Source organism: Vidua chalybeata, chromosome 2 (assembly GCF_026979565.1).
Source record: "Vidua chalybeata isolate OUT-0048 chromosome 2, bVidCha1 merged haplotype, whole genome shotgun sequence".
Lineage (NCBI taxonomy): Eukaryota > Metazoa > Chordata > Aves > Passeriformes > Viduidae > Vidua > Vidua chalybeata.
This window is the reverse complement of record NC_071531.1, coordinates 79585098-79603001: the sequence shown is the minus strand read 5'-3', so window position 1 is coordinate 79603001 and position 17904 is coordinate 79585098. Positions and strand designations below refer to the sequence as shown.

Here is a 17904-nt window from a genome sequence, read left to right as displayed (position 1 = left end):
ATTGAAGGAAATGCTCTCCTACGTGCAACACCTGTAAGGTTGGAGGGATTGGAAGGTACATATAAAAGGCAGAGATACCTTTGTGGCAGAGGTTCCAAATACAAGGCAAGTAGTCTGATGGACCTCTGAAAAGTAGTACTTCATCAGCCCCAAAGTGGTGACTTGTGTTTCAAATGCTAGTTCATCATCCTTCCAAAAATGATGCCTGTCAAGGGATAAATGGTGTTCAGTAGTTAGGTAATGGCTGTTCTGGAGTTAAAGAGCCAAGGTCAAAGGGAGCTTCGAAATTTATTTTATATCTATTGTGCTCCACAGTTGACCTTTCATGAGTGGTTTAGACTTGTTGCTTCATGCTTTATGTGGACAGACTCTTGCTCAGCTTACTAGAGCAGCAAGGCTAAGCAGTCAAATTGGACCATCAGAGACTAAAAGACCTTAAATTGCTGCAGCAATTATCTTCAGGGCCTTGTAACACACTTTCTACCCAAAAGCCAGTGTTCATGCCTTGAACAAAAAGCTTTACCACCATAGCAGTTCACAGAGCCTCAAAGGACCCTTGTCACTGTTGTGTACAAGCCCTTCTGTGGGGTGTTTGGCTTTTGAAAGGATCTGCTGCATCTGTGAGCCCTGAAGGATTCTGCTCATTTGTAGAGTGTTGTCAAGTCTCCTTTCTACAAATAAAAGTCATGTTTCTGTATAAAAGAGCAAAACATTTTTGGGGGTGTTTTTTTGCAGGCAGGTCTTGTTTTCATTAAATATGAAGAAAAGCCTGCTGTTGTTATGCTGAGCAAGACTCAGTTCTGAAGCACTGTCAGGTGTCAGTGTGATATTTCAGACAGATATGGCACAGGGATGGGATCTAGCTGAATGGCACACGCTTTCTCTGTGCCGTGCTTCAGCACTTCAAAAAAGCATTCAGATTTTAAGTATATTTAATGTTTTTCAAGAAGCACTAGATCTTAGTTTCTGACTTCACAAACTTGTGAGACATGGTTTTTCTATTGCCTGCTTATCTGTGGGGTAAATCCTCAAAGTACTGCCAGCTGGGTACATGTAAACATGTTAGTAGTAGAGAGCATGTGATGGGGCTTATGCTGTTGTTCCAAGGGATGTTTGTGCCTTGCTAATCTTTCCAGTGACAGATCATAATTAGCTTCTTTTCTGTGAAGGCCTTTCACAGCCAGAGTGCTGCCACACAGGAAAAAGTCTGAGTATCACCTTGCTACCTTTAAGTGTACATATAGGGAAAAAAAAAAAAAAACAACTATGGATGATATAGCTTCTTTAATCTTGCTCTTCATGGAGCAAAATGTCCTTCTCAATACCCTTGCATTAACAGCAGTGTTAAATCCAAAGAGCTGCAAATTGCAAAACACTCTTGCATTTTTTTATTTACAGCCTGTTCATCTAAAGCTGTTCTTATCTGTTTCACTCTGTCAGGGTTGCTATTTCTGTAGCACTAGCTATACCTTGTCTGGGTTTATTTCAGCATTTATGCTTGGCTGTTGTGGCTGTAACTACATGTACCTCAATTGCAGAAGCCATACAGTCAGTGTTTGTCCAATATTTTTGGCCAATAACATGCTGGATGATACTTAGCTCTGTCAGCAGTTTGGCTGGTCAAGCTGTCTCTATTCTGCTCTCCCTCCACCCACCCTCTGATTCGTTTTCCCCTGTTCCACAGTTTGGAAAGGAAAAATCTAAAAGTGAAGAAATCTCAGAGGTTCCCCTACTTCATTCCCAGGATCAGTTAGGAAATCCAGCTCAGCCATGAATCATAACCACCCCAGTGTGAAGTTTACTTTTCAGAAAGTGCAATGTTGTGTTGGTGTTAAGACTCAGTTCCACAGTGTCCAGCTACTCAAGTTGTTCCTAATGCTCTTTTCAGTGCTTTATAAAGTATTAGAATATACTTTTTCATTTTTAAGGTATCTTGTTACAAGCCACTCCTTGGTAGTTGCAGAATTTTGGTTTCTGCACAAACTGTGTGGTAAGATCCCCTGGCACGTGCCTTGGCTCTACAATGAATTGGGCTTGGAGCATCAATGCTAAAGATATGTGTGGAGTACCCCAAAGCAAGAAATATTATGAAAACAATCATGCGCAACTTTAACTATGTGGGGACTTCTTGTATTCTGCCAAGCAAATGGCTCTTCATGTCCTATCTTTCCTGGATTTCAGGTAGATTAATAATTTCAATATTTGGATATGTTTATTTGGTTTTAATTAGACCAGATGGTTTATGCCAGTGTCCTCTTCCTAGAGTGGCCAGCAGCAGATGCTTAGGGAAAAATAGGAGAAGGCAAGCAAGCAGCAACAGTGTTTCCTGCCACCAGCAGTATCTGTCTCAGGGACCTACAAACTTAAATAATTCCATTTAATAGCCTTCAAAAAATTTCCCCTCCTGCTTGTTAAATGCTTTTAAACTCCATATTCAAAGAAGCAACATCTAAGGTAATGAGTTGATTAAGATGACTGAGAGTTGTATAAAGAAATATTTCATTTATTTTGAACCTGCAGTTTGGTAGAATTGTTTGTCCTCTTGCCCTTCTTTTAGAAAAGACTGGGAATAATCACAGATTTCTTTATCTGAAATATGATTTCCAGCAACTTTTCAAGAAAGGCATCTAGAGAATCTCAGAGCTTGAGGTACTGATGGAATGAAGGCATTACTAAAGAAGGCCTTGAGGTGGTGGGATGAAGGCTCTGAAGTAGGACAACATGTACCAGAATAATTCAGTTTCTCAGTCTCGGGGACCTATTACTGGGGCTAACTAGACAGAGTGGATCTCTCTTCTTTACTTTCAAGTTTTCTGGTTAATATAGTACATTATTAATGCTCAGATGTTTATGACCTCCTCAATCTCAACAGTCTTTTGTTTTTGTTTTTTTTTTTTCAGTGTGTGCAGGAAAGAGAATAATACTAAGAGTCAGGAAATGTGAGTTCCATTTGAAGCAGATTCATTTGAGTCTCACCAAGGTGAAAAAATAACAAACAACAAATAATAATAAACACCACAAAAGATTATTACCAAAAATTAGCACATCTTTTAAAAGTAATTGATTCTCAGCCAGCTGCTAAAATTCTTATGGTGAATGAGTGAAAAATTCAAAAATAGGGTGGAGACTTGATTTTTACAAGCCCTAGTGTGTTGGAGTAGAGCTAGAAAATGAATTTGAAATGTGCATTTCTATAAAGTTATGTTTCTCGTTTCATACAAAAATAAGAATTCTAAAGCAGTATCTAAAGTACAGCTCTGAAATGAAAATTACTACCCCAATCTGAAAATGTAACTTCAAGCGCAGCACATAAGCACATATTCTACAGCCTCAAAGCATATTTAATAAATCAATAGGATAGAATTTCAATACAAATTGCTCTGTGAAAGGGTAAACACCACTGTGGTGGTAAAGCTGTAGAGATAGGCCATAAGGGTCTTTTCAACAGTTTTTTTGTGCTGATTTTCTTTAAAACAAACCACTGTAAAATGTACTTTTTTTCTTATGGAAACAGTCCTTGCCCATTTTATGTAATCATTTGCTCTGAGCCTGGCTTTAATTTAAAATAAATACCTATGTTGTCACAGGCTGGGCTTGAAGTTTCCACATATTTTGAAGTCACCTGCGGCTCTGAGGGTTCATTATTAGTTTGTAAGAGAACAAATGCAAAACCAGCAGGTTCATCATTGCAGCCTTACTGGAAACCCCCTAGGAATGCCCTGTGAAGCTGTAGGAGCAGATCCCAAAACTCATTTATGCTCTCAATCCCATCTGCTTTATCTTACTGGGCACTCCTCTCATTCACAGAGAGGTTTCTCTGAGGATCTCACGCTGGGCTTCAGTTCTTCAGAGAATGTGAAAGAAACTCTGAAACCTAGAACCAAGGAAAAATTTTGCTGATTGGAGAAATACAGAGATGGAAAGCCCTGTCACTTTTTTCAAAATTGTGGGGAGGTTTCTGCCAGTACAGTGCTAGAGATGACACATGAGGATAACCAGAGGGGAGTCAGGGCAGCTGTGGACTCAGCCTTCTGTACTGTCCTCAGAATGACTGTGTGCCCTTAGAGAGGCCTGTGAGGACTGGCATGGCTAGGAGTGCTCATCTCTCTGGAGAGGTGCAGCTCTGCTGAAGCATTCCTCTCCACTTTGCCTCTGAAATTCTTTCCTGACCACATCATTTGTAGCTTTGTCAAATTTTGTACCCCAGGTACTTTAAGCAGCTCTCCTGGCGTCTACTTCCAAGTTGCTACTGCAGGAAGCCCGGTGGGTCTGTGCAGTTTCATCTCTCCTGGCTATTTGTTCAGCAGCGTGGTTGGGTTTTCTGTTGGGGGTGTTTTGCTTTTTTTTATTTCAGACTGTTATTGGAGCCTGTGTTATGGTTGTCATAATTCACCTCACTTGCATCCAGGGAATTTAACCTGGAATTCTTTCAGCAGGTCTCTGTTGATTTGTGGTAGAGTGCAGGGAACTGAGCTGTTTTGTCCTGAAGTCTAATTAGAAGCTGAGGATCAGCTGAAAATTATTAATCAGCTTTTCCAGTAGGGATGATAGTGTTGGACAAGGAATCAACCCAATGTCTTGTGAATAGGAACAAATAGAAATGCAGAGTATTTTGGGTTGGAAGGGACCTTTCAAGTTCATCTAGTCCAACCCCCCCTGCCATGGTGAGGGTTGCTCAGAGCCCTCTACAGTCTGGCCTTGAATGTATCCAGGGATGGGGCATCTACCACCTCTCTGGGCAACCTGTTCCAGTTCCACCTTCATTGCAAAAAAAAATTCTTTCTTATAAGTAGCCTGAATTTACCCTCTTTTAGTAGAAAACCATTATCCCTTTTGCTGTCCCTACTGGCCCTACTAAAAGGTCTGTCCTCAAGGTTCTAAGATGGGAGCTTACTTTGGGTTTCATTTATTTGCTGTTGAAAGTCTTTTCCCTTACAAAAGTGTCTTTCAAAATTTTTTGCAGAAGGCTTTTGTTAGAAGTTTTCCATTTTCTAATAAAAATGAAATATTAAAACTCTCTTGTTTTTAGTTTAGCCTTTTAAAGGAAGTTTTACTTTTTGTCACTAAGTACAATAAAAGCCTTCCTACTGTTTTTTGTTCTTCCTCTTGTTACCGTATTGCAGGGGGTTTTATTTTAAAAGCTCAAACTTAAGAAGCTAGAATAAGAAAAAAGGAGTTTAAAATGTGGAAGGAGAAAAGAACTGAATTATTTTCTTTCAGAAAGACAAGAACACGAGAGGGGGAAATAAGATTTGAGTAATAAAATCCAACCTCTTCCAAGGGTCCTACAGGCACTCAGTGAACACAATCAGATAAGTTTTTCAGTAATTCATCTGAGGAAAAATGAGGCAAAAGGGGAATATGCAAACAAAAACATTCTTAAAATGAAAATATTCCTGTAATTATATTGTTTAGATCTGTACAGCATGTGTGGCCTAGGGTCTCACTGTGCTAATTAGGTTAATTCAAATAGTGAGAAACACTGTTCTGTTGTTCTCTACCACATGAGAGAAGCGGGGAATGGGAGAGGAGCAATTAAAGATCAAAAGGCATTTGGCTTTGGTTCCTTCAGGCAGATGAACAAGGGTGCAGATGCTCTGTCAGTGAAGAACTTCAGGAGGATGAGACAGTCTGGCATGCCTGGTTCAGGTCACCTTGTACAGCATGCCAGGTCTGGGCAACAAGAAATACTTTGCTTGTCTCTGTTGCTGGTCACTTTGTTTAAAACAAACAAACAAAACCCCACACTAAAAAACTTGGTTTACTATGGATATCCAGAACATGTTCATTTTTCTACTGATTCCTTCTCTTTTATTCTGAAAAGTTTCTAAATTCTAAATTATTAGGTCAGTGCTGTGCTCCAGTCACACTATTCTCTTTGCTCTGTCAAACTCACTTGGTCTTTGCAAGAAGGCATGATCCTGAACAAGCTGACCTGCTCTGAGCAGGGCTAGGACTAGATCATCTCTGGAGGTCCCTTTCTGCCTAAATTCATCTGTGGCTGTGTGACATTCATGGTCCTGAGGGAGTCTGTACTTATTTTGTCCTTGGAGTTTTGCCTCCACTGCTGACCTGGACAGCAAGAAGAGTAGTTCTGTCCTTGTGGTTGAAGCCAAGAGCTTAAGGAGTTGAAGACTTTAATTTCTAGCTATTAATTTCTAGATATTAAAAGCAAATGTGTTTGTTTCTTTTTATTTAGCTTGACATTAATTGATACTTTATTGCTGCCTAAGGGACACAAAATGTAGAATTTTAATATTCTGTAAACATTATTTTTTAAGTGAGACCAAAATTAAACTACAACTTTTGGCAGAAGGTGTATTTTTTTTTAATCTGTGCCAAGAGAATTGTTGTTTATTTCCTCTTTCCCTATTCCTCAACATAGAGCTTTCAAAGTTAAAAAAAATCATGCACATCCATACAGCATCTCTGAAGCAGAGAAGAGCGAGGACGTAGCTCTTGCCAGGTAGGTCTTCACAGATTACTTAAATGCACTAAATGCACTCTTGGATGGCCAGAAGTATTTGGACAACTTGTTTTCATGCACAAAAGTCTCTGGCTCATTTAAAACTTGAAGCCAGGGCTTGACTTGTTTTCCACTAGAAATATCTGTGCTATTGCTCAAGATGAGAGTCCACGTGCTCGGTACAGTGCTACAGGGATGTGGAAAATAATTCTGAGAATAGCATCTGCTGTGTATATGAGAAAGCCAGGCAGACAAATAGCTGCTGCCATCTCATCTCTCACAGGCAGTGACATAAAATCCTTACAAATAGCAGTTCCACACGAGAATTAATCCATACTTCGTAACAATTTTTCATACTCTTTGCCTTGTTTGCTATTAATTTAAAAAAAAAAAATTTGTACATAGGCCACTCCTTCTTTAAAGGCCATCAGAAAAATCTGTCAAAGGTTTATTTTGGAAATATGAGAGACCAGAACAACTGTACTTACAATACTTTTTGATACAACCTGTGTGTGAGTGTGAGTGTGAGCATGGAACTGTGTGTGTAACTGTGTGAATGAGTGTGTGTGAGTGTCACCTTCCATCTGGAAGGACTTAATTCACAGTAAGGTGCAAGTCTGGACATGAATTTGTAGCACTTGAGATCAGTAAACAAAAAAAAACAATCTGAATAGTTTAAATATCACATTTGGTAGCAGGAATTGTTAGGAATTTTGTGCAATATGGGCTGAAATTTCATTTTCAATAAGAAGAGAATAACATTAGATCCTTAGTATTGTCCCTTGTACCAGACCCATGACTCTAACTGCATACACAGAGATCACAGGTACAGAAAATATTCCTGTGTGTGGAAAATCGGTTACCACCATAGCTGTTGCCTCACATCTTGTCTAAGACTTGCCCAGAGGTGAAATGGGCAGACAATGTCAGTGTTTGTTTTCTGCAGCAGCTAATCAAGGTGCACCACAAAAAAAAAAAAAAAAAAAAAAAAAAAGAAAAAGCCTTGATTTGACACTAAGTAAGGTGCCAGATCTGGCTGAAAATTTCACATTTTAAGTGCAGCTCATGTCAGTGACTACAGCATCCTTTAGATTCACTGTCCCTGCAGAATAAAAAGGCCAAACATCCACCACAGCTATGCTCAGCTCTGTAAGATTAAGTGTGTGTGTATGAAGAAAATTGATAAAAGCACATTAAAAAGGGATTTTAAGAGAATTAAACACTTAGAGGAGACATGGGGCTGCTGAACGATACCCAACCAGAATTGTTAATACATATCACCCTCTAACAAGGGTGAAAAAAAAGGAAATGGTCAAAGAAAGCAGGTACAGGCTAAACAGCAAAGTAAATTAGGTTATGAAAGATGGAAAGACAGTTTTTAAAATGCTAAAAACATATCCAAGGAATGAGAAGGAAAAGGATCCTAATCTCCATAAGGAGATACAAAAATATAAAGCAAAAAGAAGGAGCAATTAGCTAAAAAACGCAAAAAAAAACAGTATTAATTCTTCAAACCCTCAAAAGCAAAAAGCTGACCAGAGAGTGTAGGATCCCTATATGATCGTAGTTTAAAACTGAGCAGCTGGACATGATGGACACCCCATTGCAGAGAGGCCAAATTCATTATCTGCATTGTTATTCACTATGGAAGAAACAGGTGAGACAGACAGAGCATTTTGGGGTAAATTCATGAGAGAATATATCCAATACTGAGGCCACTGTGGAGGAAGTTATGGTGCAGTAGATAATAAAACATAGTGTTGTTCACCTGAGAGCCTAAGGAAACTCGCACATGAAGTCGCTGTGTTGCTTGTAGTAAAATGTATCATTGCTTAAAACTTTCTCAGTATCTGAAGGTCTCAAGGTGGATGACTGATGTCCAGCTTCAAAGCATTCTGAGGGAATGTGGGGAGCTACATGCCTAATAAGGGATGCAATGAATAGATGCTTGGACAACTGAGTCTGCTGAGGAAGAATCCATAGGCTTCTTTAAGGACTACTATAAACACCTTGTTTTGTACATCTGCAGGGATCAACAAATGCATAGATAACATGGTTTGATTGATATTGTCTGTATGGAATTTGATAAGTTTTTGATGCAGCCCTTGCCAAAGACTTTCTAGAGCATGAAGCAATTGTGATAGAAGAGGGAAGATCCTGGCATGGTTATATCTGTAATTAAAAGACAAGAAAAAAAGGCTTGGGGTGAATGGAGTTACCAGTGAAGTCCCAGAAGAATCTGTGCTGAGATCTGTTCTGCTCATCTCATTCATAAATGCCCTGCAAAAAGGTATGTCCTGCCAAAGGTCACCAGAATGGCAGCAGGCCTTCATATAAGGAACAACTTCAGACCATATTTGGATTATTTGGGTTCTAAAATTGTGAGTAGCATGGAAAGGATGGACAAAGATGACTAGTTTTCCAAGCATATGTGAAAAGTAGGATATAATTTTCAGGAGTTATTTCTTGAAAGAAAATCCCCAGGAGTTAAAACAGTGAGCTGGAAATGTCACAAGTTCCATCTGCATTTCTTAGTCCTTTCCTTAACTTTTCAGGTCTAAAATTGAGACATGAATTTAATTTGATTGGTTTTAGTCTTTCCAGTTTCATTTTGTTTCTGAAGTCTTGGCCATCTCCAGAGATTGATATAGTTATGTCTTCTCCTGGTATCTAAAAGTCAGACATGAAGTGCTTCAGCATGAGACCCCCAAATTAGTCACAATACTCAAATTCCTGTGTATTGCGTGGGGGATTTTTTGTAAGACACAAGTTTTACCTAAGGAAATGGGTCTAGAGAGACTTGACTTTACTTGCTTCTGCTAGAAAACTGGCCAGTAATAACATAGTTCCTGTTAAGAAGACTGTGGCCACATTAGTCACTGCCAAAGTGGCCTGCTGCTTTGTTTCCAGAGCAGAGTGGCTCTGGGTTCATTTAGATTGGAATGTGAGGACAGTAAATTCCTGCCCTTTCATATAGGTGTATGTTGCAGACCCCAGATTGTTCACAGTCTTCTGAAGGATGTTGCCAGAATAAAAAGGAAAGAGGAAAGTAATTTTTGAGTTTGTCTGTATTGGGGGGGAAAGGCATTCACTGAGTAAATAAAAGATTAGAAGATTAGAAGCAGGCAAAAATATTCCAGTGGGTGCTTTTTCAGCTTTACTTGGGTACTTCTGCTGCATTGTACATACTTGTTTTTCATGAATACATGAGAGTTAGATCAGCCAGGCCAAACTTGGGTCCAATATAAACAGATGCAAAACTTCTATTGCCTGTGGTCTCGAGTCCTTATTTTCACTTCGCCTGATTTTACCCCAGTGTTATGTTATTAACATCAGTAGAGTTGCTCCAGGTATTGCTGATAAGAGCTATCAGAATCAGATTTTTAATGAGAACTGGGCTCACTATTTCAAGGGAAAACTGTGTCCTTAAACTGCTGCCAGGAGGAGAGCAGCATTCATTTCCAAACCAGACCAACTGCTGCTGACATTTATTTGCTATGAGAGTTGTTGCAGAAGTATTGGGGGTTATGCTGATCAGTAAAGGGATTCCTGTAAGCCAAAGTTTTAAAGCTGTTAACTTTTCCTCTGTGGATCACTTAAAAGACTTCATTAAAGAGGAGTGGACATTAAATCACTGCCATGAATATAAAATCCTGTTGTGTTTACGTGCAATACAATTAAAGGTTTCAGGCATTCCAATAAGGATCAGCCCACGCTGATCCAAATCACTGAACAGGAAATGCTGCTAGGCAAGATTGTGAGCTTAACGTTGTAATTTTAATTTATGTATGAAAGTGTTGATCTAGATAATGCAATAATTGCAAATGCTTGTATTTGAAGACCATGAAAATTGCTAAAAAATGAAATTTTGTAATCATCAGACTGTGAAGGTTGATCACATTGGGCAGAGAAATGTTTGTCTCATCCCAGGGCAATGCGTCTGTAATTAACATACAAGTAAAGACTCTTGGGTAGACTTAGGTCTCTGAAGCACATACCAGCTTTTAGAGTTGCACGTGAGGTCACAGATATGCATTTTTTTTGCAAGATGCCCAGTTAATAAATTCAAAAACCAACCCAAAGTCATGAATGCCCAAACTATCTGTTCTATACTGTGTCCTTCAAATGACTTATTTATTCCCAGGAGTAGTTTAACCATATTAATTTCTGAATGATGGAATGAGACAGTGTTTTCAGGGTCAGCGACTGATTTACACTCCTGCTCTTTGCCTTCAGGCAGTGGATTCTCATCCACTGAAGAGACCTGAAGACCTCTCTGTTGTTCCACCAGTCCCTAAATCAACTGCTTCCAGAAGGATGTAGAGTATCTCCAGCTTTAGAGAACCCATTAGCTTATTTCTGAGAGAATTTCTCAATTCACTTTGCTGGTCCCAAAGGTTCCCCAAAACTGTCAGATCACTGGGAAGTTGTTTAGTACCAGCCATAACTCAAATAGTTATGTTTGAACTTTATCTTCATAAACATGATCGTAGGCTACAATTGTACTACTTTGAACATCTACAAAAGAAAATGATAAGAAAATGCCCTTCTAGGGGGTATTTAGCCAATACCCTTCTTTTTCAGTAGGAGTGTCTTGCCTCACTGCAGCTGCCTCCTCTTCCAGTCACCTGAGACTGCTCTGCCAAAGAGCTGACTTACCTTATGGCCACTCAGGGTGAGACTTCACTTTCTGTAAATGGGATGGTGTTTCCTCCTTTCTCTGTCCTTTTGGGCTTCTTGTTTTGGGCTTTTCAGTAGTAATTCTGCTTTAGGACTTGATTAAATGTATGTTGAAAATTTCTTTCTTTTCCTCATTTTCCATCTGGGAGAACACTGATCCTTCATGCTGCTTCTAGACTGGACTTCTCTCTGCTTTCCTGACCTTGTGTGACTAACACTATCCTGGGACCTCAGATGCCAGGACTTTATCTTTCCTGACTTCAAACTGATTTTCCCTGTTTGCAGCATTCAGAAATCCCAGGGTGTTTAAACATACGTGTATCTCATTGGATTTGCCACGTGGAGCTTGCTGCAGGCATTTCATGCTTCACACACAATAAACTAATATATATGCCAGATTTGGCACAGAGTCCTGCCCTAAATTACTCCCCCCACCTGCCCACTCTTGCTTTGTGTTATTTGGAGGATTTTGCTATTACAGAATCCTGTGCTTCCAGGTGCTTTGTTGCACCTGAGCATGCTCTCCTTAAGGCATAAGAATATTATGTTCTGCCAGTTCCAAGGTTTGTTTCCTTTTCAAGCTGGAAATACAGATGCTCAACATGTACTGCGAATGTTAAATTTACATTAGAGTTGCATTCAAAATCTCCGGAAAGGCAGTTCCTGCAGGGACCTTAAAATGTAGAATTCTGCTGCCTGTACTGTATCTTGTCTGTGATTTGTTGTCACTTTGCTTTTCATCCACTTCGGCCATGTACATTTGATAGAAATTATAGGAGGGTTCCAATGTATGAAACATTGAAAATTTAACTGCTTTAACACAGCTTAAAGATCTAAAGGTGATGTATCTCTAATGTCTTCTTTTTCTGGTTTTCATTTACAGGCTATGTATCTATATATTGGTAAAATATTGCCATTGAGAGAAAAAAATTACTGTTAGACAACCATTTTTTCTAACTCATGGAGAGTTTCACAGTAAGTGTGTTTCTTACCTGCATCCACTTCAGCAGCTGTGCATGTGCCTGTATACAATTCTGGGAAGAAAACTACTTACAGTAGTTAGAACCCGAATGAGACATAAACTGTGGTCTCATGTCAGCATGATTTCAGTTCTGCTGAAGTTAATGGGAAATTAGTGTGTGCTTCTAGACAAGTGTTTCCTGCATTTGGGGCCATCCTACATATGAATACTGCATCTTCTGTGAGTCTAATATAGGCAGGGCAACTCAACACAGAGCTGTGAAAGAAGAGGAAGAGCTCCAAAAAAGGAATTACTGCAGCATGTTATAAAATGAGTGTTTGTTGTCTCCTTTCCATCAACTTTTCCCTAAGACTGTTTACTTAAAAGCTGCTCATCTATTGCCAGGTATGCAGCTATCCTTTTTTAGGTTATATCTGCTCAATAAAACTCTAAGCTCACAGAGCATGAGGGAGCCATTGCACTGTTTTGATGCTGTGGTCCGCCAGTCTCTGCAGGTATTTAAAATAAGCTTTTTTCTAAGGTGCTCACCCTCTCTGAAGTAAAAAGCAAACATTTAAATGCAGCTTTGCTGTTGGGCCATTTTTCTTTCATTTGTATAAACTGAAGCTCTTGAAGGTTCACAATGTTGATGCCTCCAGATAATTTGCCAAAATCATATGCACAGAGAGAGATAAATTAGAGGGTCTACAGCACAGGGAGTAGGCAAGAGACAGAAGAGGCATAAGGCAGATGGAAAGGAGGAACTGATAGAAATTTAGCCTCATTTTGTGTGTGTTGCATATTGCCAATGCTTCTGCTGAATCATCAGGTCTTGTGCTTTTAAGAACTTACCCCCTGTTATGCGGGGTATACAGCAGATATGGTGAAAATACAGGAAAGAAGGATTTTATACTTCTATAACCTGCTGCAGAAAAGTACTTTCTTGTTCAGCCTGTTAAGCTATGGGGATCATAATACCTTCATTGCTGTATCTGTGAATGTTCTTTGTGGCCTCTGCTCTGAATCCAAACAAACCAACTTAAGCAGCCCTATAAGTGATCTTGATTCAGTCTCACTGCCAGAAAGGGAGACCTCTCACCTTAGCAATTTCAAATGGAACAACCTTCATGTGTCAGGCCCATGTTCTTTGTATCAGGTCTTAATTTTTTCTAAAAGGTGGAAAAATAGTAGTAGTTTGGGACTGTGTGAGGGATGATACAAAACAACTGTTTTTTAACTGTTTGGATCAGATTCAGCCTGGCAGATGAAATCCAGCCCCAAGCAGGACTGAATTTGGCATTATCAGATGCTGTTCCATGGCTGATGGGGTGGATTTGTCCTGCCTGGAATTTGAAAAACAGGCTGTTTCTTGTGCTTTCTTCACTCTGATGCTTATTAAGAATTTGACCTTTTGGGAGGTCAGTGTCTTAATGCACCTAAGAGTCTTGTAGGTGAGTGGGTATTGGAGCTAAATCTTCAAATACAAGTCAGCCCTGCAGCTATCTTAGGGAGAAGCATCTTCTCATCTGCTTGTGGTAGACAGGCTGCCACTTTGCCATGGCTTTCTGAGTTGCATTGTCACTCCTTTCTGTGTGAGGCTTTTTGCTGGGACCCAAATGCTCATGTCAGATTTAAGTTCTCAGTTCTGTGTTTAGCTCATGTTGAAATCTTTGCACTACTCTGCCTCGCTTCATTCAAGTGTTCATCTGACAGTTATTTGATTTTTCTCATTGCTCTCTACTAGGTGAAATGGGGCCATCTGTTTACAGCTATGAGTTTTTCTACTAATTTTCTTAGACATCAGCTCACGACCTGATGTCAATGTGCAGGATTTAAGAAAGCCTATTGGGCTGGCATAGCAGGCTGTCTGTCTGTGCACATGCCTAAAGTGATCTCCTGCTGGGGGTTGGGAAGGGATTTCCTCTATCGGAGCAGCACACAAAGAGCCAGAAGCATTTATGAAGGAGGGAAAAGCTCACATTCCTTCAGGGCATCAGCTACCTGCAGCTTAGACAGGGACATGCCAAAGGGGACCTGCCAGCCTTTTGCTCAGGAGACCAGCTTGGATCTGGCATCTGGGTACTCATCTCTTTGACTCTCAGTATACCACAGCAATTATTCCACATTCTCCAGAAGGAAACCCTGACATCCAGTTCCTACCTGCTGTATTAAAGCCACTTAATTTTATTTCTTTCTGCGTGATTCGAGGGCACTGTGGTCTGTAGCTCCCCACAGTGGGAGATCTCTGGAAATGCTGTAGGCTCCAGTGAGTTTGCAAGGATGGAGGAAGGGTGACTGAGTTTGCTTTTTTAACTGTCTCTGCACTTGGCCTGTTTCACCCTTTGCAGGAGGTAAAATATGTCCCAAGTAATGAGATTTTTTTTCCAGTTTGTCTGCAACGTTCAAAGGAGTAGAGATGCTTGGTAGCTTTTGTCTCCCCTTTGGGAAAGAAAAATGCAGTCCTCAAATTCCTGTTGCACTGCTGGAGAGCGAACTCCAGGGTATTTTGCTGAGGGCAGGAAGGGGAACATCTCTCATTAGACCAAATACAAGCATACAGGCATCTGCAAGCCAAATAGTCACAAATTAAGAGCTATGGGATTTAAAAGCAGATTCTGGTTTATTGGGGTCAGGTTTGACTCAAATGAGGTGGTTAACAGTTGTCCCATGTTTCAGTCTGCTTCTCTGAAGAGCAGTGTGTGCTCTTCACCTATGGAGAGATGCCACAGCTCTGCTAGTCCCTCCTGGGAAGAATTGTTTGGGATGTCAGTGTCCAAACTGACTCCTCAAGTGGGCATGGGACTGGTTGATGACCACAAAAGAGAATAAGGGCGAGAAGATGGGATGGAGAGTTGTGCCTTTGTGAAGTCCCATCTCCAGCTGCTGGAAGTGTATCTTAGATTGAGACTGTTCTTGAGTGCACTCAGTCTGTGTGGAGGGGGAATGCCCCTCGTGGAACAGCTTTTAGCAGCAGCAGACCTTGTGTAGGAGAAGATATTGATCCTCTGAGATTAAAACTTAGAAAGATCCCCATGGCCAGTTCCATAATGTGCAGATTGTGGGAAAGACAGTGGTGAGCAGTGAACTGTGGATGGACTCCTGGCCCTGCCTCATGGACATGGGTCCCAACAAGGAGCCTGAGCCACATCCACCACTCTTGACCAAGTGTGTGAACTGAATATTAAGTTATTTCAATAAGCAACCACTTAAGTCAGCCTTTTCCCAGCTGAAGCAACAGAAAATAAGACTTTTCATAGTACACACACAGGGCCACCTTATAGGTGGCTGTCACACAACACAGGGCAATCCCATGTTGAGTTTCCAGCTTTACAATTGTTCTTGAGCCCGAGACAGTCCTAAAGAACAGAACAGGATATTCTTTCAGATCTTCACCTCATTATATTAATGTGACTCTTTTTTTTTAATGTCTATATCTGTGGATAATGCTTTAAAATGGGCTTGAATATTTCTTTAAAAGTATGATTTACATTCTATATTTGATGTTAACAACCTTTGTTTACATGCGTGTGTTTGCTGCCACTTGCTATTAGTTGCATTTAACTCAGCTGAAATAGCAAGCATGTACACAGGTTAATTTTCTGTTCATAATCTCTTTTGATTCCAATTCACTTCATTGTCCCAGAATTGAGATTCCAGCTCTCCATCCTTTACTGCACCTTGCATACAGAAGTGATATCTTCTAGTCAGGACAGGTCTCTCTGGAGGAAAGGAGATCTGTCAGGAAAATTTGAGAACCAGTGCACTAGTTTAGCATTGAAAACTTTTGCACTGCAAACACAACAGAAAGATAGGAGTAGTCTGAAAACATTCAGACTTTTTGGACCATTCCCACTGGGCTGTTTGTTCAGGTCTGTTGCAAACATTGTGTGCAAAAGTCAGTATTTAATTTTCTTTTTTCTCATACCTATATATGTACTTTTTATAATGTCTTTAGGAAGGACAAGGAAGGAGGTCAATCCTTCATAAGGATACTGGCAATAACCCTCTAGTAGCTCCTTTCAGGACAGTCCTGGCCTGAAGTAATCAAAACTGTTTCTTAAATATATTTCGTAGTGTTTAATTCAGCTGTGATGTGTGCCCTTTGTTTTTTCCACAAAAGCCATAGACTGAAGGAAACATAAGCGCAACACATCTTTATTTTTGGTTCTATAAAATATATTAAATCTAGCAATAAAAATTGCTGATTTATATTGTATGATAACTTTTGAAAAACATATAGTGAAGGGCTAAACTTCAAAGGGTTTGATTTTCTAGAGGAATGCCACCCAACTTGTTTCACTATAAATCATATTTGAGTAGCACCAACAGGAGCAGCTCATGGACTTCAGTGGGGACTGTGCTTCACACACTAAGGGTTTCTTACTACACTGAGTGATTTCAATAAGCAATTTTAGTTATAACCCTAAGTAAAAGCATGTGAAGTTTTGTTTTATAAATACATCATCATTGCATCTGTGCATTTAAGCAGCATCCCTGTGCACTGCAGCTGGGAATTGAATTATTTCCAGGCAGGTTGTGATCTGTACAGTTTTGTGTCACTGCTCTAATTCTTGACAAAATTTTCCAGCGTTCTAAAAGTCAAACCCCAGTGCCCTGGAAACTATATTCTGCTACAGATGCACTTTAGTAAGGGGTTTTCCAGGGAAGAAAGTTCACACAGCACTGAGTGTCCAACCATTCCTGTCTCATGAACTCAGTGCTGTAGTGGAGGGCTGCAATAACAGCTTTGCTGCAAGCAGATTTACACAGATACACCCAGAACAAACATTTCCTGTAATTTTTTATCTTCTTTGTTAGATACAAACACAAATGTCTCCAAGGACAATCAAGTGGGAACACTTTGAAATGAACCCAAGCAGTGAGCAAGTGCATTAACATGCAGGGTCCCGTTCGAGTTTTCTAATTAAACTCAATTGTGTTCTCTGACCTGCATTTTAAATACTGAATATTTAGTGAGATCCATACATTTTTCCTCCTAGCCTGGCTCCTTTCAGGCTTTGTTCAGCCTGTGAATAACTCCATTAAGGAAGTGTGAAAGCACTGGACTATGTATTGAATTGCTATTTTGACATTCCAGAGGGAGATGCTACCAAGCTGTAAATTACAGAATTGGACATCATTGATTTGAATTCAGATCAGTTTGGCCTGAAAAGCGGAGTTTGACCTGTCATGACCTGTTTCTGTCCTTTGTTTAGCAGGTACCTGAGTTGTTTGCTAATTTTTTCCTATTCTCCTTTGTACAGAAATTTAAAGTATTCAAATGGTTTAGCCCGTATGCCTTGCTTTGGTGAAATAAAAATAATTTTGTGCTTCATCATAACGTGAGATTTCTAAACTTTTTTTGGGCTGCCATTCCTCTCTCTCTCTTTTTTTTTTTTTTTCCAGCATGCCATAGTTTCAGTGTATTTACAAGAAGAAGAAAATTGCTTATAAAACCCATCAAATTCTGGACACTGTTGAAGCTAGCATTTAATATAGTATTTACAGTTACCTGAGATGAGACTGTAAAGGTACTGAGTTGGAAACCTGGACTCCAGGAAGAAGTAGAGTACTCTCTGCCTGAGCCATAGCCTAATGCAGAGCTCTGCTTGCATGTTGGAGGGATGGAGCTGGGGCAGTAAGACCAGGATGATGAATCTGTGCTGTGCTTGAGATGGATGCTGAAGAGGCAGCAGTAGCCCCTATGAGATGGAGGAAAAGTGGAAAGAAGCAGTGAAGTGAAGAGCATCACCTGTTTTTTCAAGTGAGACTCACAGAAAGGTTGAGATTTAAGAGA

General features: G+C 40.0%; 1 protein-coding gene across 3 annotated transcripts in view; it reads left to right on the top strand.

Moving 5' to 3' along the window:
• The window catches only part of ME3 (malic enzyme 3), a 117302-nt gene that overhangs the window by 19921 nt on the left and 79477 nt on the right, over positions 1-17904 (top strand). The window contains exon 1 of one of the 3 annotated variants that reach the window (XM_053935003.1): positions 12032-12121. The exons of the other annotated variants lie outside the window; for them this stretch is intronic. Coding sequence (XP_053790978.1) covers positions 12107-12121 — 15 coding nt within the window. The 5' untranslated portion in view covers positions 12032-12106. Of the gene's footprint in view, positions 1-12031; positions 12122-17904 lie in introns of those variants that run through there. 3 annotated transcript variants of the gene reach the window in all.